Below are 27,490 nucleotides of genomic sequence, written 5' to 3' on the forward strand. Positions count from 1 at the left end.
TGCGGCTAAGTGCATCAGCTACCACATTATCTTTCCCAGGGCGGAATTTGATGTCGAAATCATATTCTTGTAGAATTTCAATCCATCTCCTTTGCCGCATGTTGAGGTTAGGTTGGGTGAAGATCCACTTTAGACTTTTGTGGTCAATTACAAGCTAGAATTTGCCTCCCAAGAGATAATGTCTCCATAATTTGAGGCAATGAACAACTGCTAAGAGTTCCAAATCATGGGTGGCATAGTTTGCTTCATATTGCTTCAGCTTGCGGGAAGTATAAGCGACTGGTCTTCCTTCTTGGCCTAAGACACCACCAAGTGCTAGACTACTAGCATCGGTAACCACTTCAAATTCCTTGGAGAAATTAGGAAGCTTTAAGACTGGGACAGAAGTAATAATGACTTTCAGCTGATCAAAGCTGTTTTGATGGATTGGCAGCCACACTATTTTGTAATCCTTCTTAAGAAGATCTGTCAAGGGTGCAGCTACCAAGGCATAATCTTTGATAAAAATCCTATACCAACCCGTGATTCCCAAGAACCCACGAACTTCACGAACTGATTTAGGGGGTGGCCATTCTAGAATATCCGTGACCTTGGCGGGGTCTACTGAGATGCCATCCTTGGAGACGATGAATCCAAGATACTCAATTTGATGAGTAAAGAAGGTACATTTACTCTTCTTGGCATAGAGTTTGTGTCTGCGCAGCAATTGCAGAACTCTACGCACATGCTCCTCATGCTCTTCCATTGATTTGGAGTAGATTAAGATGTCATCAAAGAAAACAAGCACAAACTCATCCAAGTATGGGCGGAATATATCTTGCATTAGGCGGTTGAAGGTTGCAGGAGCATTGGTTAACCCGAATGACATTACAGTAAACTCATAGTGGCCATAACAGGTATTGAAGGCTGTTTTGGGTATATCTGCTTCCTTGACTTTGATCTGATAGTATCCAGACCTCAAATCTATTTTTGAGAAGACTTTGGCCCCATGAAGCCTGTCAAGAAGTTCGTCGATGCGAGGGATAGGATACTTATTCTTGACAGTGACTTGATTTAGCCCTCGATAATCTATGCAGAGGCGGAGAGTCCCGTCCTTCTTTTTTTGGAAAAGAACCAGGTGCTCCCCAAGGGGAGCTACTGGGGCGTACAAATCCTTGTTCAATGAGTTGGGAAAGTTGCTCCTTAAGTTCAATGGCTTCAGGAAGGGACATTTTATAGGGAGTTTTTGAGACGGGTTGAGCTCCAGGGATCACCTCGACTTCTCGAGGAGGCGGTAACCGTGTAAGCTCGTCAGGGAAGATGTCAGAGAATTCTTGGAGCCAAGAGGGTTCTGTCTCCATACTAGGTTCAATGACTTTGTTGAGTTTGACTAAGAAAACTTGCTAATCCTTACGTGTCCCCTTGAGAAGATGTTTTGCCTTGACTACCCTAGATTTAGGTTTCCCTGTGATCCCCTGAACAGATATTACTTGGCCATGCTCATTTTCAAAAGTGATACTCCCCTGGTTACAATGAATGCTAGCTTTGTTTGCAATTAACCAATCCATCCCAAGGATTCCATCATAAATTCCTAGTGGCAATATTCTAAAGTGACCATGAGTTTGCTCATTACCCAGCTCAAAATCAAGGTTTCCTATAGAGTGGCAAGATACTACTTCTTTCCCACTGGCTAACTCTACAATCATTTTTCTAGCTGCTTTTTGACTCAAGTTTAATTTTTGCAAGCACCTAGGAGAAAGGAATGAATGGGTACTACCACAATCAATTAAAAGCTGAAATGGCTTACCGTAATGAGTGGCGGGGGTTTGGATTACACCAAATTATTTATTCGGACCTTGGTGTTCTACTGCCGCATGGACGGTGGCACGCTCTTCTTCAGCCGTTTCCAAGGTCGGTTCTTCACTTATGACACAGGCAATTCTAGCAACTGTTCCTCTGCGGCCTCTGCCACGGCCACTGCCTCTTGCACCTTGGTGGGTAGGGGTTCCACGGCCTTGATTTGCTCTGTTACCTTGGGGAAATGATGTTGCCATCTTGGGACAGTTGGCTCTAAAGTGTCCCGGCTCATTGCACTCAAAACACAGAGGGCCTTCTCTGGAAGAAGCAGCATACGAGCGGGGGGCAAAAGAGTGCCTTGTCGCCCTCTATTGTAGTAGGGGAAATTCTGTTGAGGTTTCTTGTAGGGTTGATCTCTAAGGTTTGCCTCAGGGTAAGATCTCTTTTGATTCTTCGGTTTGTTAGCCTTCATTTCTTTCACAAGGGGCTTTGCTCGTATGAGAGCATCCTGTAATGTGCTTGGCCTCATTGCTTCAAGGCGGGAATCTAGGGGTTCATTTAGCCCTTGGCAAAAACGAGCCACTTGCTGGGAAGTAGTCATAGCTGGGGCATACTTCCGAAGGGTAATAAATTTGAAATAGTAGTCTTCCAGAGTTAAGCTGCACTGTCTAAGACTAAAAAACTCATTCATCTTTATGGATTCATGGGATGGAGGAAGATATCTTTCCTTCACTGCCTGCTCACTGCCTGCTTGATGTCTTCCCATGTTTGAGAATGCTCGGTGACTTCCTTGTCACGGCACCACTGTTTCCACCAGAGTTTAGCATCTCCAATGAGGCGAAACCGTGCGAGCATAGACTGATTTGCTACTCCAGTACCGGCAGCAGAGAAATAATCATCCATCGCCTCAATCCAGACTTCAGCATCCTTCTCAACCTTTGAACCTTCTCCTTTAAAGGAGGGAGGTTGCATTTGCTTGAGCAGGAGCTTCTTTTCCTGGGTATCGGTGTAAAGCGCATTGGGAAGTGGAGGGTGGTCGTCCTGGCCATCATTGTAAAAACAATTTTAAGATTACAAGATTCATATTTGCACAACGCTTATTTTTAGAGAGTAAAACATTGAAATTATTTTATTTCCAAATATTTACAAGGACAAGTTTTATTACAAAGTTCTGAGACTATAATCAGTCTTATTTGCTATGAAGGGAAATTCCTAGGCTTGACTATGACATAAGGGTAGAGCGGTCCACATAGGTGAAATATGGGGGTTCCGTTGTAGTTTCTAAAACTCTAAAAACTGATGGTAAGGGTGGTAAACTCTGGATTGGGGTAGATCCCAACACCGCTACTCTATCAGCAGCAGCAGGTAAGACCCGCATCACTTTGTCATACACCCAGCGATCCTGAGGTATGCGAACCCCATCTATATCAGCAGCAGCAGGTAAGACCCGCATCACTTTGTCATACACCCAGCGATCCTGAGGTATGCGAACCCCATCTATAGTCACCGAGGTGTCGGCCCTGGGGGTACCGACGCACCAAAATAAGCGGATCATCTTCAGCTTCTCAATCCAACGAATCCGCTTAAGGTCAGTGGTGAGGTTCCCAATCTGATCTGCTCGGATGAAGAAGGATCTCGGCCCACGACTCCAGAAATCTCTACCCCATCCTCTTTGAATACGAGAGAAATGAGGGAGGGATATCTTCTCTAATATCTGCACCATGGTGTCGCGAAACTCGAAATTCGAGGAGTGACTAGCAGTCTCGAAGATGCATTGGAAAACTAGAAATTTGTAGTAGGCATCTTCCTCTTCCTACAATCATTCAAACATCAATTTAACTTATTTCTTTTAGTAGGATGTCTTTACTAATTAGCATTATGTTAGGTAAAACATTTATTACAAAACAGTCCTTAAACTCCAATTCCTAGGAGCTAAACTTGCTCTGATACCAATTGTAAGGTTCCTCCCTTTAAAAATGGGAGAAACACTTAAGATAGTCCGCTAAGTCTTATCTTGGGAAAAATTTCCTATTCATCGACACCTTGACCCTGTAGAGATTCAAGGATACGATTCATAGGTATGACCTAGCTCTATCCCGCAGGGGGAGCGTGATTTTCTAAACATCAAATCACCCATAGGCAATTGATCAAAAATTTGGCAACTACTAGACTTGATTTCTAGAGACAACGCTTTTTTCCTCATCTTATGCAAGGCACAGCTGCTGGCCTAGTCTTCTAGAATAGAGTTGCCCAAGAACCTAACTATCTAACGTAGGGCTTTCACTTAATCTGTTGGAAAGCTACCCGACTAATCGGGTCCACCCGTCCGTAGGATGGTGCCGTCAGGGCATTCCATCCTCCCACTTTCCACCCTACTCACGCATCAATTTGTTTTCTAATTAATACTACCACACTGTTTGACATAAATAAACATATTCCTTAATTAGGGCCCTTCTTCACAAGGTTCGTTAAAACAGCCTTCTTCACAAGGTTCGTTAAAACAGCCTTCTTACACAATACAATCATACCAAAGGAGACAAGATGTAATTATATAAAAAGTTTATACATGATTCCATTTCCATACAAGCCAAACCGGCTCTCTTATTCTTATTCTGCCGATGATCTAGAATTCGGCCTTCCAGCCTCTACATGCTGGGCAAAACCCTACGGGGCCATACACCTCATCGTCGGCCGCCGCTAGCGAGGACTCAAGCCGGCCTGTCGCCCTCTCAGGCTCCATCGCTCGATCCTCCCGCCCCTCAGAGGGATGTCTGCACACTAGGGTGGGCTTATTTACCGCACTAGCCTGGGCCCTCAGAACTAGGCAGCCTCATAATCTCTCGCCCCAATTCGGCGATCCTTATTCTCCCAAAGGTATGAGGGATACCTTGGGCCATTCCCAGGCTTTGCTAACGACGCCGCCTGGCTACACAAGCACGGAACGGAGTTAGCGTTGAAGCCAAAAAAATCTTGAATTCTAAAGATAACAACTTCAATGCAATTTTCTAAATATAGCATTCACAATTCATGAAGATAACAATTTCAACGCAATTTATCGAATACAACATCACATAAGTCGTAACTTCATATAATTTTTATGTCGTCATTTTTAAAAGGAAAAGACACCATTCATTAATACTATTTAAGGAAAAATCTCTTCTTTTGAAAATTAACCAAGCTAACCTGGCCACCGTTTCCTTGAGGGACTTGAAAAGGGGGGACTGGAGCCGCATTGGGCGCATCTCCTCCTCTTGAGGCAATATTTTGTCGTCTCCAAGATGAGGCCATCTTAGGCGTCGCCTTGTAGAGCTCGCTGCTGCGATCGAAACGCTTTAGTCGGATCTGAATTCCGAGCTCGTTTGCTCACCGTATGAGCAAAAGAATATGGCGCACGAACCCTTTCTTGAGCCAAAAAACCCTTATTAAAGTCTACGCAAATGGGGGGGGATTTGTGAGATGTCCTTAAGGGCAAAGACAAAAACGTGGAGAGGGCTGGGAGGGGTGGCTGCAAGCCTCTCTGTAAGTCTATTCACACGGGGGGGGAGAGAAGAGTTAAGGACACTGGGGCTCTTAGCAAGAGGGGGATGGAGGAAAATTGGCTTATCTGAAAAGAGCCAAATGAGGGGGTGTGAGAGGGGTGGCTGCAAGGGCGGCTGTACTTGCAGCAAGTACGCTACACAGGGACGGACGGCGGTACGGACAGGGTATACGCTACGCAGAAATGCGTGCCGTCTGAGGAGCACCCCGGGGGTTTATATAGCTGAGGGGTGAGGGTACGGGCGCTGCGCAAAGTAAGGACGAAAGGACGGTGTACCTTCAAAGGCTATGGATCAGTGGCCTGCATGGGTCTAGGGGAAAGGTACGGTGTCGGTTGTCTGGGAAAGGAGTGGTACGCATGTACCTCATCTGCAGCATGGGTGTCCACGTAAGGGTACGCGTGGACCATATAGTGGGCGGCCGTTCTTTGGTTCTTGGGCGGCCATTGTACGGGCACCCTAGTAAGTGTGTACATACCAAATTTTGGGGCAGGGCACCCGAATTTGGGACGCTCGCCTTGATTTGCGTGCCGGACCGCCCCGGGGGGCGAAATTTTTTTTTGTCCGGGAGGTTCTCTTGGTCGCAGGGGTTCAGACCGTTCGTCAATCAGACATGCGGTCGTGCATTTATTAAGGTTTAAAGGTCACCGTTTTTTAACTAAAATGATTGAAATTAGCGTATAGGCTTGATCCGGTGTCCGTTTTTGGATGCTGTAAAATCCTATATTGGGGTAAAATTGCGCGCAGATTCCAAATTTGGGCTCAAAATTTGAAGATTCTAAGTAGAAATGACTCAAATAATAAAATCATTGAGATTTATACCATAAAAACTCATAATTACATGGACATTTCTTTATTAGTGAAGATGGGTACGTTACACTAGCAACCACGAGCCCGTGGATCACCTGGTCAGAACCCTCTAGGATCCTACTTAGGTAACCTAGCACTTCACTCAAGGACCGGTTCGTCGGTCCTTGCCCCCATCGTACCGGAAGCGCACCATTTTAACCGTACACTGAGACTAGTCAAGACCTCGCCAAGCTTTGCCGTGAGTGACGTCCCTCGACGACTCCCTGCCAACTGTTGCAAACGAACCTCTTCTTATAAAAGACATGCCAAATGGTTCCTCCAGCATTCTGGCATAAAACAGTCCTTTAAATGAAAAATAGAGGTTCCAATGCAAGTAAAATTCCCAGTTTGAGATTGGTCCCACAAAACCCCTTTTTCCTTAATTCCCAATTTCATAATGAGAATCCTTGATGTCTCATCAGGGTAATCTACCCATCATTTGATTGATTGTCCAACTAGATTCTTGGTGATTTTGGTCAAAGGAAAACTAGTTTAGTCCAACGATAGTCTATTCTTTGTATTTAGGAACTAGAATTGGTCACGAAGCTTTTGTTTGATTCAGATCAAGAGATGGACAAGTAGGTTTACTGTCCATCCCTCTCGTAGTCTAACCAAAATCATCCAGTTTAGTTCTAACAAGAATTTTCTTCAGATAAACATCTATTTTTGGATAAATACCAATTTAGTGATTTAACCAAATAAAATATCTAGAGATATTCTTTCTACCATTTAATTTCTCAACCTTAATTCCCTAAGTGGAATTATGGTGAAAATTCCTCTTTGGTCATTAAAAATTAATTCTAATCTTTCTCTACTTAAATATTATAAAAATTCTTCTTTTAATTAAATACAATTATCCATTTTTTTAAATAAGCCTAAAATTCCTCTTTTCCTCATTTAATGATTCGCTTCCAATTGTCATGGGAATTCCTCTTTTATCATAAAATGAAATTATCTAAAATTTCTCTTTTTCCATTTAAATGATTGAATTCCAAATATGATGGGAATTCCTCTTTCATCATTTAAATTTATTCATGCATAAAAATAAATTTAACTAAAATTTCTCTTAAAACTAAATAAAAATATCCATTAATTCCATTATACTAAGAATTTCACTTTTCTCATTTAAATTATTGAATTCCAAATATGATGGGAATTCCTCTTTTATCATTTAAATTTGTTCATGCATAAAACAATTGATCTAAAATTATTCTTTAATTTTAAATAAAATATCCATTATTTTAATATTCCAAATTTTTTCTTTCTCCATTGGAATACATGGATCTCCATTATCATGGGAATTCCTCTTTAATCATAAAAATGAAATTACTAAAAAATCCTCTTTTACTCTAATTAACTATTTTTGCATAAACATTAAAAATTAATTTTCCATGGATATGATAAGAATTATTCATTTAACATAGGATGACTAATCCTAGAATATGGTAGGAAGTCACCTTTATACATTATGCATAAAAATTATTTATGAGTTAATTTCTAAAAATTTTACCATAGCTCTGCTGCTATTACTAATAATTTTGAAAAGCATAAGACTTAGTAATACACTTATGATAGATTAACTATCAATAGATCTAAATCTAATTTATGGATCTAAATCATAATTTATAATTTATGTAACATAAAAGCATTAAAAATCCATTTCTTTAGCCTCTAGCTTGACTAGCACAGAGTTTGATTTTAGAATTAAGAATTGCTCCATGAGAAGCATCATTTGAATAGAGAATTGGTCATAGGAATGACCATTCTTTGGGGGAGAGAGAGACATACTTAAAATCATTCTAATTAAGCATAAATGTAAAATTTTTGTGATAATTCATTAGAATTCTTTGGAGAGCTTCATTTGCATTGAAAAACCATGCATTTGAATACTTCTCAAGCTTGAGAGGGGTTGAGAAATGAAAAACATTTAGAAGATTAAAGAAAAAACCATAAAGTCACTTCTTACCTCTTGTTTTGCTTGCTTCTATATTCTTAGAAGAAGCCCCCAACCAATCAATTGGTTAGTATGTTGAGAGGAAAGCTCCAAGGAAGGTTGAAGAGAGAGAGAGAGAGAAACTCCAATCTCTCCAAATTGTACAGGATTTTTAGGGGATAATAGAGATATGCTTATTCTAATGTAATATTGGCATGGTCTAGTTCACAGATGAGAATACAAAAGAATGAGGGTCTATTTATAGGTGAGGTAGGCCACTAGTTGAGTCCAACTAAGTTCTAGAATTTTCCAGCTTTAGTTTGGCTGAATTTGGACAAGATTTGGACCAATTTAGCTCCCTTTTTTATTTGGTTTGATCTAGGAGAGAGGAGAGATAAAAATATCTTAATATTTTGAAATTAAAAACTCATTCACATGTGTGAAATAGGCACCTCCTTGAAGTATGCCCCCCTCCTTACCAAGGTGTCAAAAATGTATCATTATACCAAAATATCTCATTTTTTTAGTAATATCTCATAGTTTTTAACTAATAAACCTTGTACTTAGTCCTCTTTATCTTATGTGGGCATTTACTAATTTTTGGGTATTTTCTTTTATTCATTGGATTTATCTCATCTCAACACTTGGATTAATCTTATTGGCCCATAGGAACCTTAATTGGACCATAATCCAAAATTTTTAGAAAATCTTGACCCTTAGGCTAAGGTCTTTTAAATCATTTTTAATTGATTCCTAATGCACCTTGGAAAATTTATTTTGATTTTTTGTTTCAAGAAAACATATTTTTGATATTAGGAGAATTTGTTTATCCAAAAATATCTCAATATTTAATTACCACTCTCTAGAATTTTTCATCTCTCTAGGCAAAAACAAGGAAAAATAATATTTTCTTGTATTCAAAAATAGGGAATGATTACAGGGGATTGAAGTGAAGGCTTATTCATTATTCAAGCTGAGGAGGAATCTTACAATCTACTATAAGAAATGTTTTGGAGGATCTAGTATTGTGCCCCATGGCACCTCCAAAGATTGTCTAACTTCTTCCCAATCAATAGGTGTTGGGCAATAAGCCACCTCCTAACCATTTGGCCACCATCCAGAGTTTAAAATGGGAGTTGTTGGTGCATAGGTGCTCACTAGAACATCTACTACTCATAGGGTTAATTTATTTGGCAACAACAAGCATTTGATGGCAGCAAGCAAGCTTTTTTTTAAGCAAACTTTGGCTCCATGGGTTTTTCTTATGTACTCTGATATGATGTGTCACTTGATGTGTCCATGTCATCATGTGATATGACATGGACACACATACTATCATGGACACACATACTATCATGGACATACATGCTATCATGTGCGCCATGGACATACATGGCGCACATGCTATCATGTGCGCCATGGACACACAAGGTATCATCCATATGATGGCTATACACAATGTCATAGATCATGGCCTTAGATGGGCCATATGGTTGGAATGGTCTCTATATGATCCCGATATACTCGGTGTGGTCTATACAGTCCTTATGTCTTGTACATGGTTGGAATGGGCTCCATGCTTAGTGTTGTCTTCGTGTGTATGTGTATTATACATTCTATATGTCTATATACTCTTGGTGTGGTCTATACGGTCTTTATGTCTAAATACATGGTTGGAATTGGTTCTATGCTTAATGTTGTCTTGGTGTGTATTGTACAGTCTATATGTCTCGCACATGGTTGGAATGGGCTCTACGTGATCTCTATATGCTCGATGTCATCCTGGTGTTATCTACATAGTGCATATGTGTTGTATGCTCAAGATCTTCACATGCTCAGTATTATTAATGGTGGGCCCTATATGGTTAGGATTGTTGGAATTAGGGTTAGGGTTGTAACAATGTACACACACAAGATAGAGAAGCTTGAGAGCACAAAAACTCACTAGATTAGAATAAACAAATGTGTCCTAGATACAAAAGATAAGTACACACCCCAAAATGAGTAGATAAGATGGTGTACATACGCACGAGGGAAAAAACCTCCTACTGAAGGAAAAAGTGTCCCACAGTCCTAAGTGTGTTCACACACATCATTACCATATATCATTACCATATAATACTACAAATCTCCCCTGGAGTAATAATGTGAACATGTACAGGGTATGGCCGATGAATCCTAAAAAGGCAGTAAGCCCAAAGCTTTACGAAAAGCTTCAAAGTTTTCGCGAGGAAGAGCCTTCGTGAATAAATCTGCCATGTTGTCATGTGTAGGCATATAGACCAAGCTGATCTCTGCTGTAGAGAGTCTTTCCCTGATATAGTGGTAATGCACCTCAATGTGCTTAGTGCGAGCATCAAACACTGGGTTTCTCGCAACTGCTAATGCGCTCTGGCAGTCAGTGAAAATCATAGTGCTAGATGACTGTCCAACACTCAAATCAGCATAAGACGTCTGAGCCACATACACTCAATTGTAGCTGTAAAAGCTGCCCTGTACTAAGCTTCACAGCTGGAAGTAGCCACTGTAGGCTGCTTCTTGCTAAGCCATGATATACATGAATCACCAAGGCGAAAGCAAAACCCATTAGTGGACACTCGTGTGTCATAACATCTAGCCCAATTTGAATCACTAAAAGCATGCAGCTGTGACTCACCCCCTTTTGGACAAAACAATCCAAAATATGTCTACACAAGCCATTTTGGCATACACCTAGATTCTTCTATGGCTGCTCTCTTCTCATCCACTACATCCTCAATAATTGCCTCATCAAAAGGCTAATTTTGCACCTGCAAAGGCTGAATTGTTGTTTTTTGCATGAAAGCATGGGCTAAACTGAGTTTTCGACAAAACATCTCTACTTACCAAAATCCTCTTTGAGGCTGGATGGTAGAGTATATATCCCTTGCTTTCTAAACTGTATCCCACAATATGCATTTAATTGCCTTATCATCAAGCTTACTGCGTTGTTGCTCAGGCATAAGAGCATAAGCAAGACAACCAAAAACACGCAAATGAGCCACAGAAGTCTTCTTGCCATGCCAAGCTTCATAAGGATTTTTAGACTGAAGGGCCTTGTGGTAGGGCATTTGTTCAATAACGCATAGTTTACGCACATAGTTGTCTCTAACCAAAAACCATGAGGTAAAGCTTGGGCTTTCACCATACATCGTGCCATCTCCATGAGAGACTTGTTCTTCCTCTCAGTCACACCATTTTGCTGAGGTGTCTATGGCACTGTACATTAATGCCTTATGCCTTTTCCAGCCATATTCAGCTTTTATTTGCCTGACAAATCTGACACTTGAGAACATAATCTTCTACATATCCTTTCATCTTCGGCCAATAAAAAGTGTGTTTCACTAATGATAATGTCCTGTGTACCCCAGGGTGTCCAGCAGAAGGGGCGTCGTGACACTCCTTCAGAATCTTGGACCTAATGTCCGGGATCTGCGGTACATAAATTTTGTCATTATGGAATAGTACACCAGGTCTTACAAACTAGTCACTTATATATAACTCTTTTTTTACAATAAGCAATACACAATCATTCCTTTGCAATAGTTTACTTTTGAGCTCTCCTTCCCTCTTCTTGCTTACTTGTATGCTTTCAAATCTTTCTTGCTTGATGGATGCATGCTAGGTAAGATTTATTGTAGATTTTCTTCTTACAATAGCTTCTTCTTCTTTTGCCACCTTTGTGAGAGAGAAACATCATGAAGGACCATCTCTTCTTGCCTCCCCCCCTCGATCTGAACGAAGGGTGCCAACTTTATATTCACATGCATTTTCAGCCATGGATACAAAGTGCCTAAACCTATGACTTCTACTTTAATGGATACACCCAGCTATATCTGGAGTAATCATCAATAAAAGTGACCAAGTAGAGATGGTGTCCTCATAGGACCACATACATCACTATGTATAAGCTGTAATTTCTTAACAGCTCTCACAGATCCATCCTTTGGAAATGATGCCGGATGCATTTTACCAAGAATACACCCCTCACATACATGTCTAGTAGGGGTCTCAAGAGTTGGCAACTCAGACACCATATCATGCCTTTGAAGGCATAACAAACTGGCATAATTAAGATGGCCAAACCATGCATGCCATAATTCTGCATCACTCATAGCACGAGTCATAGAGATTGAGCAAGCATCATGCTGCAACTTCTCAAATACATCCATCTTGTATAGCAAGCATCATGCTGCAACTTCTCAAATACATCCATCTTGTATAGGTCATGAAACAAGGTACCTGAGGTAATGATAGAATAACCATCTTGTATAGGTCATGAAACAAGGTACCTGAGGTAATGATAGAATAACCATCATTTCTATCCTGAACTGTACATCTGTCATCCACAAATTTCACTGTCAAGCCTAACAAGGCTAAGGCTGAAAAAACTGACAGTAAGTTCTTCTTAATGCTTGACATATATAAAACTTTAGAAAGAGTAAATGCGCCCCCATTTGTAGCAGTGAGCAAAACTCTACTAGCTCCCTTGACAGGATATGAGGAACCATTTGCACATCTGACGGTTCCTACACTTGGAACAGATTCCAAAGATAAAAATAAAATTTTTTGTGAAGTAATGTGCTTACTATCACCACTATCAAATTACCAAGCATTCGATTCTACGATTGATATACATACATCATGAACAGAAGGGTCATAACTACAATGTATTATCCATGCCCAATCATCTTGAGCAAAACTTGCAGATCTCTTCTTCTTTGCACTTGGTGCAGATGCATCAGAGCCACAACCATGCCCGATTCTTTCTTTTTCTCCTTCTCTAGTCTTCTCTTACACTCATTTATGTAGTGCCCTGGTTTCCTGCAATAATGACAGTTGCCCTTGTTTTTAGGCTTATCGCCTTCTTTCTCTGCATCCTTACCTGAGGATTCTGATTTTGGCTCATAGCCACCATGCAAAGAAGCTTTACCTTTGCCTTTTTGATTGGCAATAAAAGCTTTGTCCTCTCACCAACTTGCATGACAGATCTGTTTTTCCCCTAGACTGCTCTTCTTGCAAGAGTATTAAAACCAGCTCATCAAATGTAAGGGCATTTGGATTTCCCTTCATCATGAGTCTAAGGGTAGAGGCAAAACTCTGATAAGAATCCGGCAATGCATTGAGAACTATGGGCACCAATGTACTATCAAGATATATCTCATCCATACTAGCAAGGTGCTTCTTAAAATCTTTGATCTTGGTATCCATTGAGTCTTCCTTATTCATGTGCTCAGACTCCATCTCTTTGCGCAGATATGCAACACGTGCTTCATTGCGCACCTGGTATAATGTAGCAAGTGCATCCCATGCCTATTTTGAAGTCTTATATGATCGAATATGAGGAATAATGCTTCGCTTCACAGAAAGTACAAGCAGTGCATGTGCCTGTGCCTGTGCATCTCTTCCATCCCATCTCGTTTGAGCAGCAATGGGAGGTACTGGTGGCGCATGTGAAGGAGCCACATCTGTATTAGATTCTACTTCAGATGTAACATGGTTGCACTGGTAGTTGTGAAACAGGACGAGTTTCACTACCACTAACCACATGCCAAAGGCCTTTAGCAACCAGTACATACCTCATCATATAGGACCACAATGGGTAGTTAGTCCCATCAAGTTTATCCTCATCAGACAACATGTTAAATATATCACTACTGCCAGCCATGACTTTCTACCAAATGCAAAATCTTTCAACACACTGCAAGTACTCAGTATTCATTGAATGCAACCCTGGATAGCTGCCAACAACTAACTGAATCACTTGCAACCCTGGATAGCTGCCAACTAACTGAATCACTTGCAAAGTGTATGAAAAATAACACAGAGTAGAGAATAGAGTGTTACTGGCAAGTTTGATGGTTGATGTTTTTGAAGACATTGTAGATGCTACTACACACCAAATCTTTACCCACTACACAGCCCAAAAACCCAAAATCAAGCAGAACCAATATGAAATGATGCCTCTTCAGAACGTTTGCCAAACCTTGCGGTGCCCAACACGCGCCCAAATCATGCCGAGGACCCCGAAAATTTGTTGATGTATACTTCGTATACAACACACTACAATATATATCTTCTTCTTCTAAGAGGGTATCTCAATCGGAGATAGAAAAACAAGGTCGTGAAAAGGGAGGCAGACTACTAGATCAAGTGTCAAGGAAGCTAGCTCTGATAGCAATTGTTGGAATTAGGGTTAGGGTTGCAACAATGCACACACACAAGATAGAGAAGCTTGAGAGCACACAAACTCACTAGATTAGAATGAACAAATGTGTGCCAGATACAAAAGATAAGTACACATCCCAAAATGAGTAGATAAGAGGGTGTACATATACATGGGGGAAAAAACCTCCTAGTGAGGGAAAAAGTGCCCCGACGGTCTTAAGTGTACTTGTATCTAAGTAGAAGGCCTACTCATTTGAATTTCAATTTATGAAAGTTCTCTCAAAGTCCAATGGAGGTTTGAAATTGGTTATATTCCTTACCAAGACCATTCAAGTTCACCAAAACTATATGATCATCATCTCTACTGGTTTGGTGTAATAAAAGAAAGAGCATCTCCAAGCACTTTAACTTTCATCGCGTAATCATTTATACCCAGCTTTCCTCTACTCACATTATGCAGTTTCTACTTTAGTTGCACCTTGCGAGCTTGGGTGTTTATAATGTACATCATCACAAGGCTTCCCAAGCCTCCTTATGCATTTATGTATCCTATATATGCATAATCATAGAACCTGTCACACTAGCATAGAACTAGTACAACACCTTTTTGGCTCTTTCATGCCATGCTTTGTATGCCTACACCTATTATGAAGTCGGATTTTCTTCAAAAATTTCCGGCTTCTTTTCGGCACTTGTTGAGCTCCCACCATCCTTTTCAGTACTTGTGTGATGAGCTCCCAATATCCTTTTCCTATAAGAAAATTGTTTATCCTAAGCTTCCATACTTGGAAGTTATTTTTATCTAGCTTCTCGCTTGCAATCTATAGACATATTTACTTACACCAACTTACCAAACAATACTTGCAAAAAACTTCTACCCTTGCAGCGAATTTGTAACCTTCAATAGCGGTACTATAAACTTGTTATAATGTTATTGTATGTGAACCAGTCACATACTCAGACATCCAACACTTATATTCTTTGCACACAGACTATCCTACAACCAAATTTATGTGGGCAACTTTGCTTCAACCAAAAATTGGGCATATATAGTTAGAATTGACACTTTCACGGAGTTCCTATGAAAATGTGTCCGTCATTAACTGCATATAATATGGTCTTCTTCCTTTAACTAACAGGAGGTCTCAATCTGAGATTATGAATTCCTTGTTTACCTATAGCTCTCACAGCCAAAGGTGTTGCTCTAAAATCAAAGACGAAAAGAGATGGAAATACCCTACCCATATGCCGCTTCCTTGCTTCCCTTGTCCTTACCTCTTGCTGGCCTCCTTAGCTCTCACATTATTTAAAGATTTAATACCAGAAAGAGAATTTAGGGGAGAGGGATAGCTTGAGTTGCTTGCAAGAAAACACACACACACACAAGAGAGAGAGAGAGAGAGAGCAAGACACGAGAGAGATGGATAGCTGAATTTTTTTCTCTTCTTTACAACCATTAACTAAAGAGATAAGGGCATACTATAAGGGAAAGTACTCTCATACTATAACATACAATAGTTAATCCATAGTGTGAACCCAACTATATGAGCTAGCATTGTGATATGCTATACTCTACTAGTAATCCAAATATGGGTGTCATATAGCCTATCATCCATTGGTGGCATATTAACCATAATCTCACAAACTATGCTAGTAGTATAAGTGAAAAAGCTATCACCCAGCACATATAGTCTTAGAATTTTAGAGATGGAGAATTTACATACTTATCTAGATCCCTTTTAGAACCTCTTTGTTTGTTTATCCTTACATCTCCCTTGGCTTCTTTTGTCTTGATCAAATAAGTAAACGCTATAACATGCTTTGTAGATTAATTAGTTAAGACAATCTAAAAACGTATCATCTTTTGAATTTATTAAATCTACAAAGGCTATTCTTATGTTTGTTTCTATGAGAATAGAGAGTGGGAGGATATGGCGAGAAGAGTAGCAAATACTAAGAGGAAGAGAATAAGGGAAGAGTAGTAGATAGCAAGAGGAAGAGGACAAGGGAAGAGAATAAAGAGAAGGAAAGTGTGAGAGTAAGGGACAAATTGAGAGGGTGGGGCTGATTCTATGATAATAGAGATTGGGAGGAGATGACAAGAAGAGTAGAAGATAGTGAGAGGAGATAGTGAGAGGAGAGAACAAGGGAAGAGTAGCAGATAGCGAGAAGAAGAGGACAAGGGAAGAGTAGATAGCGAGAGGAAGAGGACAAGGGAAGAGTATAAAGATAAGGAAAGAGTGAGAGTAAGGGACAAGTTGTTGAGAGCGTGGGGCAAGAGGAGTTGGTAAGCATAAGAGAATGAGAGGGTGAAGCAGAGAAATAGTAGACAGAGCAATGACTCAATGAAAATGAGCAATGACACAATGACTTGGAGAGCCCTAATAGCTGGTAGTTGAACAATGTAATATTAATAAAAAAACTCTAGTTATAAACGTCATATAGCGACACCTAATATAGTTGTCCAATGACTTTTTTTATCGCTTCTAATGTCATGAAGTGGCATGCCATATATGCAACATTTTTTGAAAAAAGAAAAATAATTTACAAACTTATCATTGCTATAGAGCTCCAATTTATAGTAGTGTATGCTACAGTGCTATAACCTATGGAGAATTTTGGAGACTTGGGAGCTACACACCAATTGGCTGATGCTCTATGTGGTTTAATTTTTTTGGATCAATGGGCTTCTACTAAAGTTTTGAGACAGTTTTAAATTCTTGCCCATAATGTTGTGTAACCTAAGTTTTGAGACAGTTTTAAATTCTTGCCCATAATGTTGTGTAACCTAAGTAGCTTTTAACTAGCGCAACATAATTGATTGCCATTAGGAGCTATAGCAAGAATGTCAAGCTTATGAAAATTGTTAGTATTTTGAGCTTTGCTGCTCTATTAAAGATAAAGATAATGCTTCACCAGTTACTAGGTAAGGAGCTCAAGCTACACTAAGATGAACTAGTGATATACCACTAGGTAAAGAGTTCAAGCTATAGTAAGATTAAACAATGCGTAGCTAGTCGCTAGTTAAGGTTCTCAAGCTACACTAAGATGAACTAATGACATATCACCTTTCTTCTCCATACAGCATGCCTTAGATGGGCTTCACTACATTGTGTAGTGGGTATAGATGCTTAGTTTGTAGACACACTTTGCAAAGGTTATTTATAGATGGGAGTTGCATGGATGGACCAACATCCAATCGAGCTACTTTAATGCTCATTAGAAAATGCCACTATAGATCATTTACTAATGTTGATAAAAAATGCTGCTTGTGCAAACTACTAGTAGCCAATATAGTACATGAAGTGTTCTTATAGTGCTCCTAGATGTCAATTAGAGAGAATAATGTTAACAATTGGTGAGGGAAATTGTTTGGTACTAAGTGATATAGCACATAATTGTAAAAATTTCCACCAATATTTTCTAAACTATTAAGCAATCTCCACTCTATTTGCTCTAATGTGTTGCTAGTTAGATGAGCCCCTAGGAAACCTAATAAAATGAGGGAGAAACAAGCAAGTAGAGATAGAGAGAAGCACAACACACACAGATGTAGCAAACAGAGATAGAGAGAAGCACAACACTCAAATTAGATCAATGAGAATAGGTGAAGTACAAGTGAAGTGACATGATAAGGTCACTTACACTCCCTCATAAGAGTGTGTACACACGCTTGAGGAAAAAAACCTCCTAAGAAGAGAAAAAGTGGCTAGGCCTTTTATTAGCCTATGTCCACACATCACTACCATATAAATGGCTACAAATCCTCCCTACAATGATAATGTGAAAATGTAGAGGGATCATGTGGTTGATTAATCCCCAAATGGAATACAAGCCTAAAGCTTTATGAAAAGCTTCCGAACTTCTCTTGTGAGAGAGTCTTTGTGAACATATCAACCACATTGTCATGTGTAGAGACATAAGCCATGATAATCTCTCTTACAAATAAGTCTCTCTTTGATATCATCATTATGCACCTCAATGTGCTTTGTGCGAGCATAAAACACTAGGTTCCTCTCACAAACAACCAATGCACTCTAGTTGTTGCCACTGAAGATGGAGGTGGGGAATTGGTGCCAACACCAAGATCTACCAAAAGGCATCATACACACTCCATAGTTGCTGACTCATCTTGTACTCAGCTTCATAGCTTGAAGTGTCCAGTGTTGGTTGTTTCTTGTTGATCCATGTGTGAATCACCAAGATGAAAGTAAAATCCACTAGCGAACACTCGTGTATCCACTAGCGTGTTATAACATCACGTGTCATAACATTTAGTCCAATTGAAATCATTGAATAGCATGTATATGAATATCACCCCCCTTAGCATAAAATAGCCCAATGGACTAGAGTGCCTTGTAAGTATCGAAATCGTTGCATTTACCTTTCTTATTAGGTTTATCACCCCCCTTCTCGGCATCCTTTTTAGAAGTCTAGACTGATTCTATCTTTGTCTTATAGTCGTCCTTAGAAAAGGCTTTACCTTTTTGACTCTTGGGGCAACAAAAACCTAATCTCCCACATGCATACTAGTTTGGTTTTATCGGGATTTCTCTTCTTGCAAGATCACTGCAACCAACTCATCAAATATAAGGGCATTGGGGGGTTACCTTCAGTACGAGCCGAAGTGTGGATACAAAACCTTGGTATCCGGTAAACCTGTGAGAATAGTAGATAATAATGAATTGTTTGGATATAGGTCTCACAATATATCATGCAAGCTGCTCGCTGAGATCTTTGATCCTTGTGAGAAACTCATCCATTAAGGCTCCCTCATTCATATGCTCGAACTTTAATTGCTTGTGCAAGTAGGCCAGTTGTGCCTCATTACACACCTAGTAAAGTGCAACAAACGCATCCCCATGCCTGCATGGTAGTTTTGCACATGAACGAATATGATGCTTTTCATAGAAAGTGCCACTAATGTATGTGCTTGTGCATCCTTGCTTTCCCACCTAGTTTGTTCTATTGTGGGAGATAGATGCCACAAACGCATCCCCATGCCTGCATGGTAGTTTTGCACATGAACGAATATGATGCTTTTCATAGAAAGTGCCACTAATGTATGTGCTTGTGCATCCTTGCTTTCCCACCTAGTTTGTTCTATTGTGGGAGATAGATGCCACAAACGCATCCCCATGCCTGCATGGTAGTTTTGCACATGAACGAATATGATGCTTTTCATAGAAAGTGCCACTAATGTATGTGCTTGTGCATCCTTGCTTTCCCCACCTAGTTTGTTCTATTGTGGGAGATAGATGCCACAAACGCATCCCCATGCCTGCATGGTAGTTTTGCACATGAACGAATATGATGCTTTTCATAGAAAGTGCCACTAATGTATGTGCTTGTGCATCCTTGCTTTCCCACCTAGTTTGTTGTGGGAGATAGATGCCACAATTACATCTGAACTAGTATCACCATTCAAAGTACCTATACTATGTTGGCGAAATAGGGTGTGCCTCATATGACAAAGAAGCAGTGATGACAGCCCTGCATGCATACCAAATGTATGCTGTTGGAGTGTCAAAAACCAAAGACAATTTGAACTGACACTCCCTAGGATGTTTGCGAAAACCTTACATCATGCGAACGAGTCTCGAAATGCACCCGAAATAGCTCGAAAGTCACCTAAATGCTGTTAATATAGTTAACAACACACTATAGATTGTACCTTCTCCACCTAAGAGGATAGGTCACTCTGAGACAATTAGAAGAGTAGCTTGTGGAGGTGATGATGAAGGGGTGAGAGGCAAGAGAACCTGCATTGTCGGAGTGGAGACAAAGGTAACAACATGGATGTAGCAAGTAGAGATAGAGAGAAGCACAACACTCAAGGTGGATTGATGAGAATGAGTGAAGTACAAGTAAAGTGACATGATAAGGTCATGTACACACTCACTCCATAAGAGTGTGTACACACACTTGAGGGGAAAAAACTCCTAAGGTGCCCCGACCATAATTAGCCTACATCTATACATTAGTACCACATAAATGGCTACAGGGTAAAGCTAAAAGAGGTTAGGCTAGTTGATCCTCACAAGTAAAATCACATCATTACAGAAAACTAAGCAACACTTAATCTAGAAAATGCATGATATATAACTTCTCTTTTTCATGCATGCACTCGCTTATGTCGAGAAAGCATCACATAAGAAGAGAGAGAGAGAGATACGGAATACCTTGTGGTGTCATTGAGAGAGAGACAGAGACATAGACATGCATGGGCTACATACAATTGTAAAATACGCCATATGGAGAGATTGAAAAAGATTTTCTTGCTATTTTAAAACAAGGCTCCTAAACCTTTGAAAGATTTCTACGAAAGTGTTCAAACCTTGGCAAGAGAATTGGAAAAGACAAATTATTTAATGGTGGCAAGAACCAGTGCAAGGCCGCTATCGTGTAAAAGCCTTGAGCTTTTTATACGCCTGCGTTTGTTTCATGTGAACGCAAATTGGAGAGAGAGAGAGAGAGAGAGAGAGAGAAGAGACGCTATGGCGAACGATCTGGTGCTGGACACAGCCATCCGCGACTGGGTGCTGGTGCCCCTCTCCCTCGTCATGGTGCTCATTGGGGTCCTCCGCCACTTCGTCGCCAAGCTGATGCGCTCCTCCAACACGCCCGACCTCAAGGCCCTCAAAGAGGGGTAAACACCCTTCTCTCTCTCTCTCTCTCCCCGTCTTCTAGGGATTTTCTGTTGCTTATTTGGGTTTCTCTCTTTTATTGCAGACAGCTTGTCCTCAGAGCCAGATACCTCAGAGCCGCGGGCAACTTCATCCCGGCCAAAGCATTCCGATCCCGCCGCACTTACTACAACAACGAGGTTAGTCTGCATTATTGCCCAAGATCTGTGTTTCATTTATCAGAATTGCGCACTGTAATGGCAAGATGGCTCCAGGATGTTCTGGGTATCTAGACAGCATACTCAGACACAACATAAAAATGTCAAATACACACACATACATTTATAGAAACCGATATACCTCAATACACATATGCTTACGCAAGTGACATACGTGTATCGCACAATCTCTGCACAATTACACGTACACATGTGAACCCTTGCATGTACTTAAATAAGAAGTTCATGCATGCAGAAGTATACATGCATTTTGGCTTTTGTGTGCCCATTCTGTAAATTTAGCATGTGTCGATCCATTTTAGCTACGCATAATTGTATTAATGTAACTTGTATTAGTCATTTTGCCAATACAACACTTGGGTCTTTTGCTACGTGTCATCATGCCATTGTAGTTTTCACAAGTCAATAATAAAGTCAAATGTGGAAAGTAAGTCTCTGAAATTTTCAAATCTTGATTAAAGCTGCCTTGCACATATAAGTATACCGCTTTGTGACATGCATCGCACCTTGCACAGTTGTAACAGAGGTATGTGGACATGCTGTAAGAGGGATGGAGGGTGGCCATAGAGTGGACAATTAGCATTCGTAGTTTTTGGGAACTCTTCATCAAAGAGCTATAGTGAAGAAGACCCCCCCTTGCCCCCCTCCGCAAGTAGTAATCTTCAAAATATTTAAGACAAGTCCACCAAAGTCATTGGATTGGACAAAAGTTTGTGTCAGTCACATCGAGTTATGAGAGCGTGAGTGTAGTCAGCTTGAGACCTTGTTTGAATTGACCTTGTGTGTTGTTTTAAGAGATTTGACTAGAAGAATTGGTGGTGGTTATTGGCAAGAGAATCAAGTTATAGGAGGGTGAGCCTATTCAGTTTTGGATTGAAACTAGAACTTAAGTGTTATTCCATGAGATTTGATTCAATTGATCTTGTTCATTGGTTTAGGCCTTGAACAACCAAGCTTCTGCTAGGAGACCAAGGTAAAGAGTTGGAGCGCATTGAAAGACGTGAAGGTGTTCGACAAGGGGTATGACATTGGTTTTCAGAGGAGATTGAACTTCATAAGAATAAGTGTGAGCCCAACAAGTGGTGCATCCTTGTTTGGGAGTGACTATGTGTTTCTCTAGCACTTGGCATCTTTTTTTTAAAATTCGGGAAAAAGATCCTTCTATTAGTTAATGAAAAAACAGCCACAAAGAGCTAGATACAACCACGAAGGGCTAAGTACAAACTCGTCTCATTTAAGGGCGGGAATCAAATGATCAAAAGGAGAAGAGACTTCTCCTTTGGCTGGCCGCTTTGTGAGGAGAAGGCTATCTCAGAGAGAGAGAGAGAGAGAGAGAGAGAGAGAGAGAGAGAGAGAGAGAGGAACAACCACATAGGTGGTTTGTAATGCCAAGTGGGATCACCACCTTTATCTGTGAGAAATGGGCTAGGCCTCCAAAGGCTCAAGAAAGCTTCCCACCTCTTCGGCATGCGGTTAGAACCTCCCTGTAACTTCCCCCACTGACCGCGGAGGGTGTGAATGAAAGTCTTGCTTGAGGTAACTCCCTTTATGCAACTCTCCGAAGATGAAAGGAAGAGGAAGTTTCGCTCCGGATCGCAACCAACTTATCGTTCGGGTATCGAATTGCACCCAAAACACACTCTCTTTAGCAGCTCATAGCATCTGCTCTTGCTACGGAGCAATTGGTGCTTAAAATTAAGCAGGATCAGGGAGGTTCTAAGAGCAAAGAGAGGGCTGTCCCAAACCTGCAAAAAGGTGAACAACCACGCTTTCGGGAAGCCCAAAAGAGTGGTAAGGCTGAAAGTACCCCAACTAAAGACATTGCACCAAAGAAGAATAAGTTTGGCTTGACTATGCTCCTGATGGACTCAGCCGGCGGAGTGTGGGTACCCTCGATGGCCTCGCTGCATCTAGCTCGCCAAATGTGCAAGGCTACTATGCTATTGCAAATCTCCCATCCCTGGCATGAGCCTAGCTGCCATTCGTCTGTAGGTGGGGTTGTGACTGGTATTGTTGAAATATGATGGTGAGAGACCCGAAGAAGGGCCAGTCCTCCCCCATCCTTCTCATAAGCCCTGACCACTGTAGCCTCTGTGGCCCAAGCGACGACAGGGCCCCATGTAATGATCGGGTCGATGCCATGCCCATAGTGAAGATGCAGAGAATCCGCTACCAAATTTGTTGAGCCTTCGGGCAATCCCAAAGACAATGTCGCTGAGACTCATGAGGGTGGCCGCACTGCGAGCAAGTTGCAGGCCGACCTCCAATTGCCAGCCAGGTATCGACCGGTAAACTCATGTGTGCCATCAACCAAAGAAAGAGGATGATCTTTCTAGGCCGAAAGCTGTCCCAAAGCCTCTTCCAGAAATTTGAAAGGAAGCGCTATGAGAGGCCCTTTGATGACTGCCAATGTGTTGATGTTGCCGGGGTGCCATCTATCTATAGCATTTGGATCTTGCGGCCTAGCCGTGCTATATATGCAAAGAAGGGGGCATCCAAAGTCTCCTCCCGATCTGCGGGGTCATGCCAAGTCCACTCTCTCGGGTCCCACTAGAGGTGTGTGAGACGTCACACTCCCATATCCATAGCTGCCAGAATTTTCCCTGGCCACCTTGGCCGGTGCTAGGTCTATGTGCCACTCCCCTACCTGAAAACCAACCATCTGCAAGTTGCAGCCATTGAAATCCCCTAAGGGAAGCTCGGATCTCTCTAGTCTACTATGGGATCCAATAGAAAAAGTGAGCAAACCACTGTCGTCATTTGCTCCGTGGACTGCCACGAGAATATCGTGTATGGTAAACACGCCTAGCCACACTGGGGATCGGGTCTGGGATAGCAATCAGCCACTCTTGAGGGATAGCTTGAGTCAATGTCGATGCTAGCTAGTCTCTGCCCCGGATCCTTGTCAAGCCTCTATCCTGTACCTATGGGGGTAACGGCGTGTGTTCTATCCAATCTCCAAGAGACCTGTGCTCAAGGCGCCCCATGATACATGCAGTCGGCCCCCCAACATGTGGTCACTGGGTAGACGGATTAGAGGGTTCCAGACCAAAGGTTGCCGAAGTTGCTCCTCTGAGGCTGCTGGAGCTATTTGTCTAAGGGCCGGCCTGCGATGATCCCAAGTTCGAAGTATCTAGTTGCAAATCTATCCTCAAAAGCTGGACTAAAATCGTGGGCCCGCATCTCTGTGAAAATCCATTAGCTAGTTCGAAGTAGCTAGTTGCAAATCTATCCTCAAAAGCTGGACTAAAATCGTAGGCCCGCATCTCTGTGAAAATCCATTAGTACTCTACGGCCAAGGGCCCCCAAGACTCCAGGTGGGGGTTGAAATCTGGGCCAATAGGAAATCCTTCCAAGACTCACCACCAAGGAGTCCTCGAACAATTAGTTTGCCTAGCAGGGCACGGCTCTGAATAGCAGGGTCAATGGGGCCTAGCACCCCACTATGACGTGGTTGAATGATTACTCTCCATGTCACCTTGGCCCTGGTTGGCCTCTCGTTCACTACCGGTCCATAAGAAGTTTCGGATCAATCGCTATACCTGGCCAATACATGCTCGAGAGAAGGCCCAGCATGAAGTGATGTACCACATGGTGGCAAGAAGTACTTGGTTCGCCACCTTCACTCTACCTGCCAGGGAGAGTCTCACAGAACTCATGTATAAAAGCTTCTTCCGAAAACTCCGAAGAAGTGGGGCGAGCTGCTATTCGGGAATCGGGAGAGAGATCAATGCCCACGAGGCAACCAAGATAATGAATTGGAGTGCTCCTCGGGATCCATTGGAAAGTCTCAACTGGGCGCCAAGTCGGGACACGTGCTGAGCCTACCCAAAAACCACATGGCTTATGCCAGTTGATTTGTGCTCCTGATGCGCGGTAGAAAATCTCGATCACCTTTGTGAATCTTTGGAGATTTCCTACATCTCTAGAAAGGAAAGCTGCTGTATCGTCTCCAAACTCTGAGTCAAGCAACTCCTCTTGCGTCCAGGCGAAAGACGCAATCCGTGAAGCCTAGTCTCGTGGGCTAAGAGAAAACTACTAATGGCCTCGGCGACGAATAGGAAGAGGTAAGGTGCCAAAGGACAGCCCCGCTTAACCAAGTGGGAAGGGGGGAATCTGTCTCCACGGGTTCCATGTATGAGAACCTAGCTGTGTGAGGCCGAGTAAAGTCCTGAGACTTCACGAATCCACTCCATGGGGAATCCCATCCGGCTTGTCGTGCCCTCCAGAAAGCTTCAATCCACCCTATCATAAGCTTTCTCAAAGTCTAGGAGTAAAGCCCACTCATCAACGTAAAATTCATCAAGTCTAGAGAGGTTGGGGCCGGTGTTCCTCCTATCCGATCTCAAGAAGCTGAGGCTCCCAGGGGCCAGGGGTTGCGCCTAAACTTTGGAAGATGCCAAGGGTCCTATCCCCTAAGTACCAGTATTAGTTCCTCCCAGGCAGAGTACTCTGCTCCTTATTCTATGGCCGTACCTCCTCCCAAGTCTGTCCTCTGTTGCCTCATATTGAAGTCGTGGTACCACCCATGCACCAAAAGTCAGGCTGGGGAAGGGCTTGCCAAACTGTGCTCCAAAAAAGGGCTCTACCTACGGCATTTGAGGCGTAAACATTGTGGAATCCAATGCTATCCTCTCCAATCAAAATGGCGACCCACTATACTCGCCCCGGGACAATAACTCCTGAGCCAATCACGGTTGGCAAAAGCTGCTCACTGACAGAGATGCAAACTCCTCCTTGCGTCCCTGAAGGGCCGAAGGATGGAGAACTCTCTGGGTGAACGATGTGTCTTGGTCTTGAGCACTTCTAATAGATTCCTTCGCAACTTGTAACATTTCTTGCATATCTTGCAAAAAATTACGTGTTGCATTATGCTGAAGTCCTGAGAATCCTACTGTAACAGGTGATCTAGGTTGAAAGCCATACATAAGCATGAAAGGACTAAACCCTGTACTCGTATGCTTAGTATTGTTATATGCAAATTCTAACATAGGAAGCTAATCCTCCCATGAACTCTGTCTTTTGGATACATATGCTCGAAGCATATCCTCCAAAATCTGATTCACTCTTTCAGTCTGGCCATCAGATTGAGGATGATCAGAGGAACTCAAATTCAAAGTTGTTTCCAACTTCTCAAAAACAAGTTTCCAAAAATCACTCGTAAACTTAGAGTCCGTATCTGGGACTAGGGGCGGCGGTGAGTGCCCGGGGGACTAGGGCCTTTTGACACACTTGTTGATACCATCAATGCATATTAAAACATTTAAACATGGCCACAGCCTTAACACATATCCATCATCACTTTGCATAAAACATAAAGCTGGACAAAACATCCACAAATGCTGAAAATGGAGCTTGCACGCGTGACACCGCATAGAGGCCAGAATGGGCCGACCCCCCCCTTGGAGTATTTTATTACCCAAGGAGAATAATATCATGTACAAGCTTTGAGGGCCTTACTCTCCCCACGGGAGATGCCGGATTATCCATATACAAATGCCATAACACAGCCCAACACAAGGCAACTGAGTCGGAACATAGGCTGTAGAAATGCCGAGCCAACAATATAATCCATATACCTCCGTGTGGGTACTGATTCTTCCCCAAAAACCACGGGTCTTCATGCAATAGAGAGGGTACAGCAAGTACAACTCTCCATTCAGCCGGTACAGCAGGTACAATGGCTGGTACAGCCGGTACAGTGGCTGGTACAGCTGGTACAGCAAGTACAGAAGCTGGTACAGCAAGTATAGTGGCTGGTACAGCCAGTATGGTGGCTGGTACAGCAGGTACAGCAGGTACAGTGGCTGGTACAGCAAGTACGGTGGCTGGTACAACAGGTACAGCAAGTACAGTGGCTTAAGTCTTTCTTCGCGATGGAAGCCTCCAAAACAGTCCCCAACAGCCGGTATTCTTCATGGGCAGCCTTCAAGAGAGAGAGAAAGAGAGTAGCCATCATTAGAGAAGCCTTCAACAGTGGTAGAGGCTAGTGTGCAGCAAGAGAGCCTCTCTTAATGAAGAGAGAGGGCTCCAATTTATAGATTTGGGCCTCCCATGAGCTAAAATGGCAAGAGAAGGCTACGATGACAAGTGGAGAGCCACACAATAGCTGAAGTGACAAGTGTGAGGCCACTTGTCTCACTTTGATCCACTTTATAACAAGTGTCAGGCCACTTGTCTCACTTTGGTCCACTTTCTTGCCACATGTCCCAATCTAAGAGATGGGTCCTTTCATAATCTTTACCTCTAAAAATATCCCAACTGGTAGACATTCTGTCATAGGCACTTTGCCAACTCTTGGTATCTGCTCAATTCCAGATGTAATGACGCGAACAGAATTTCCGT

The 27,490-nt window shown here is 42.0% G+C and overlaps 1 protein-coding gene across 1 annotated transcript in view; it reads left to right on the forward strand.

Annotated features, from left to right (window-relative positions):
• Positions 1-20,684: 20,684 nt before the first annotated feature.
• The window catches only part of LOC147627734 (ER membrane protein complex subunit-like protein (Protein of unknown function DUF106, transmembrane)), a 35,801-nt gene continuing 28,995 nt past the window's right edge, over positions 20,685-27,490 (forward strand). Inside the window, exons 1-2 of the mRNA XM_086814679.1 lie at positions 20,685-20,929; positions 21,013-21,106. Of these exons, the coding sequence (XP_086670805.1) occupies positions 20,778-20,929; positions 21,013-21,106 (246 nt within the window). The 5' untranslated portion in view covers positions 20,685-20,777. The remainder of the gene's footprint in view (positions 20,930-21,012; positions 21,107-27,490) is intronic.

This window comes from Cibotium barometz, chromosome 20 (assembly GCF_041138505.1).
Source record: "Cibotium barometz isolate CiBa-2024 chromosome 20, ASM4113850v1, whole genome shotgun sequence".
NCBI lineage: Eukaryota > Viridiplantae > Streptophyta > Polypodiopsida > Cyatheales > Cibotiaceae > Cibotium > Cibotium barometz.